The 3163-nt window shown below is 47.0% G+C and overlaps 1 protein-coding gene across 1 annotated transcript in view; it reads right to left on the reverse strand.

The window, feature by feature from the left end:
• Positions 1-124: 124 nt before the first annotated feature.
• Positions 125-3163, reverse strand: part of DEPDC5 (DEP domain containing 5) — a 43509-nt gene continuing 40470 nt past the window's right edge. Inside the window, exons 38-40 of the mRNA XM_017813945.1 lie at positions 2922-2982; positions 1814-1896; positions 125-928 (exon numbers count right to left, since the gene is read on the reverse strand). Of these exons, the coding sequence (XP_017669434.1) occupies positions 633-928; positions 1814-1896; positions 2922-2982 (440 nt within the window). The 3' untranslated portion in view covers positions 125-632. The remainder of the gene's footprint in view (positions 929-1813; positions 1897-2921; positions 2983-3163) is intronic.

Raw genomic sequence — 3163 nt, forward strand, 5'->3', positions numbered from 1 at the left:
GACAAAGACCCAGCACTGAACTTGGAGCTGGGCACAGGAAGCAGTACTTCCTCTTGGCAATTGTTCTCTTTCACTCTTTCTGTACTGCTGTCTGTGGAGTTACAACAAAACATCGGGGCACTTGCTTTTCTGCATTTTTACTTATTTACATGTATGAAATGTAACAAGCATCTCTCACATTTATCTTACATATTCACACAATCAGGTACACCTCAGGAGAGGCAGGGGCAGGCTGCTGCCTGGCACAGCAGATGCCAAGGGCACCCATCATTTCCACAGACAGGAAGCCTCTACCACCACACTGTGCTGAATCCAACTGCCCTTGAAAACCATTTGCACTCTCCCTCCTTTACCTCTGCTCTAACTGAAGTTTTGGCAATCAAGGACTGCAGCTACTTAAAACCAAGCTGAAGTCAGGGGATAGATATTGGCAAGCTAAGAGCTCAGATTCTTTTTTTTTCCAAGCACTTAATCAAATTCTGTTGAATATCAACAGCAATATTGTTCAGGTCCTCTTGGAGCCTCAAGATGAATCCAACAGAGAGGCTCTTTTCACTCATCCTTCACTTCTACATCCTTGCCACAAGGTAAAGCTTTAGCTGTCTCCCTAAGAGATCCAATGCAGCCCTATCTCACGGAGCACTGGCGTGCATCTTGTCCAGACAGTCGGTCCAGAAGAGAACCAGCCGGCTGTCCTTGTTCCAGCAGAAGTCAGTGAAGTCCTTCAGCAGCCGGTCGGCGAACTTGTCGTCCCCGGTGGCGCTGGAGCGCCAGGTTTTGGTGAGCATGGTGTTGTAGGCCCAGTTGTAGCCGATTCGCTCCTCACAGAACATGTTCTGGTTGGTGGAGCTGGTGGAGTTGCGCCGGCGCCGCTGCTGCCCGCAGGAGAACTTCCGCTTGGAATACGGCAGCTGCAGAAACACCGTCCCTGGAGGAGACAGGAGGGCTTCAGTCTGAGGCAGAGTCAAGTCCCTGCAACGGGGGGCTGGCTCATTAAATTCTGAAAAGGAAACTGGCCTGAGTGTCATTTGATTGCCTTTCAGCAAGAGAAAATGGGATACAATTTTTCCTCCTTCGCTGCTTCTTCCTGCGTGTTACAACACTGGGAGAGAGCACTCTCAGCCTGCCTTTCCCCTGCAGGCAGGGAAGGAAGCAAAGCTGTAGGCTCTGATCCATCTTTCTAACTTCCCATCAATTGCCATTCTCTTCTGCAATTTTCCAAAAGCTCTCTTCCTGTCATTGCTTTCATGTCTCAGCAACCGCTGGGAACACTGTGGATCCATTCTACTGCAATATGCCATGCATGGAGCTTGGTTAGAAGTGCTGACAGACCACCAACATTTATGAAGAGTAATAATTAAAGGAGGTGGATCCTAAATGCTTTATCTGTCTCCCTCAGTGTCTATGGGTAGAAATGCATCTACAACTGACCTTAAGCACAAGAACAGAGCACTGACTTGTCCCAAGACCTTTTCCTCCTTCTAACCTCTGGGTACACATTTATTTACACTGACCTTGGAATAAGCTCTGCCTTATTTTTTTTTTTAATTTCTCCATCTCCTAGAAAGAAAAGTTTTAGAGACACCATAAAGCAAGATTTCAAACCAGCACCATTGACTAGCAGCAACACTTTGTGCTTTTCCCACTGCCCCTCCAGTTTTCTGGTTTGTTTTGGCTGACACACCTACATGTCATCTGGCTTGGGACAAAACAGGACCAACATCACTGACACAAAACACAAACTGCAGGTAAAATGGTTCTTTTGTTTGTAAAAACCTCCTCCTCGGTCCAGTGCCTCCCAATTATCTCTCACCTGTGACATGGATATACTGGGGCTTGTTCTCTGCTGGGAAGTTGAATGCAGAGGCTGAGTATTTATCTTGCACAAATCCAAATCTGAAGAAAGAGAGACCACAGGAATTAAGGAAAAAAAAAAAAAAAAAAAAGATAAAAAGAGCCACTCCAGGTAGGACTCCTCAGTCCAGGGCAGGGGCACCAGGGAAAATCCTTCCACTATGAAAAAGGCTCCCCCTTCTTAAGGCCCGAAGGCAAGAGGAAAAGGGATGAAGAGAGCTGAGCTTCTCCAAGTATTCTCTGGCCCTGCCAGGCACAGTGTGAAAGCCTGTGACCTGTCCCAACCTGTGCAGGACACAGGAGCAGCAGCAGCTCTGAGCAGCCTCTGACAAAACGGGGCAGCTACATATGAGGGAGGGAAGAAGGAGAGAAGACAGACATTCCCTGGGTATGTTTCAAGCTGCAATATCATTTTTTTTCATGCTGGGCATTCTCCCACGCAGAATTCAAGCAGCTCACCTGACAGTTCTCTGCTGTTTGTAGGATACTTGTTCCTCTGCTGCTTTCTAAACTAATGAAAGCTGGTTTCCAAGCTAAAGTCCATTAAAGAAGGCAGTTTCTCTGTCACGAAAAACACCTTGGCAGCAACACCATGAAACAAACTGGAAGTTCAACTCCACAAAGGAGTTTCCAACAACTCCTTCTTAAACTTGGCCCAACCTCCTATGTACAGCTCCATCCCAGGCTCCTGCCTATTGTCAAGCATTGGTTGGCATCCAGTTCAAGACTGTGTTAAGTCCACATGGAGGAAATAACTGTCCCTTCTCAGGAAGAATCTATTTACAATCTATCTGCTTCTAACTTAGAATAACAGGGCACTTTCCAAAGGCAATGCCCTCCCTAGGAGGAGTTTTCCTAAGGAGTGACAGGCTGAAACCTGCCCCTTGCACCCCCAGAACCAGCTCCAGGCATGGGAACTGTATTTTAGTCTAACAGTCTGTGAGCAGACTTCAGAGAGGCAGAGAGCAGAGAACCCACGGGACCCAGGAGTGACTGTCTGGCACAGATCTTCATTCCACATTATCCAGGGAGACACAAACCCTCTGCTCAGCCCACTCTGTCCATACCTGTGTGCTATTGCCTCCTGGAGCAGGTGCATTCGGTCCCAGTACGTTTCGGGTTCGAAGCCTGAAACACACAAAATGTAACAGTTATCTACTAAAGCTACTTTATTTCCTTCCTTTTCAAGACTTCAGTTTTCCTCAGAGGACCTCTGTGCACTTTTTTCCCCCTTAGCCATTTCTTTTAGTCTCAATTTTTTTCTGTCAGCTGTCCCTTGAATGCCATCTTATTAGAGATGTGTCTTGTA

Source organism: Lepidothrix coronata, unplaced genomic scaffold (genome assembly GCF_001604755.1).
Source record: "Lepidothrix coronata isolate B3197 unplaced genomic scaffold, Lepidothrix_coronata-1.0 Scaffold44, whole genome shotgun sequence".
Classification (NCBI taxonomy): domain Eukaryota; kingdom Metazoa; phylum Chordata; class Aves; order Passeriformes; family Pipridae; genus Lepidothrix; species Lepidothrix coronata.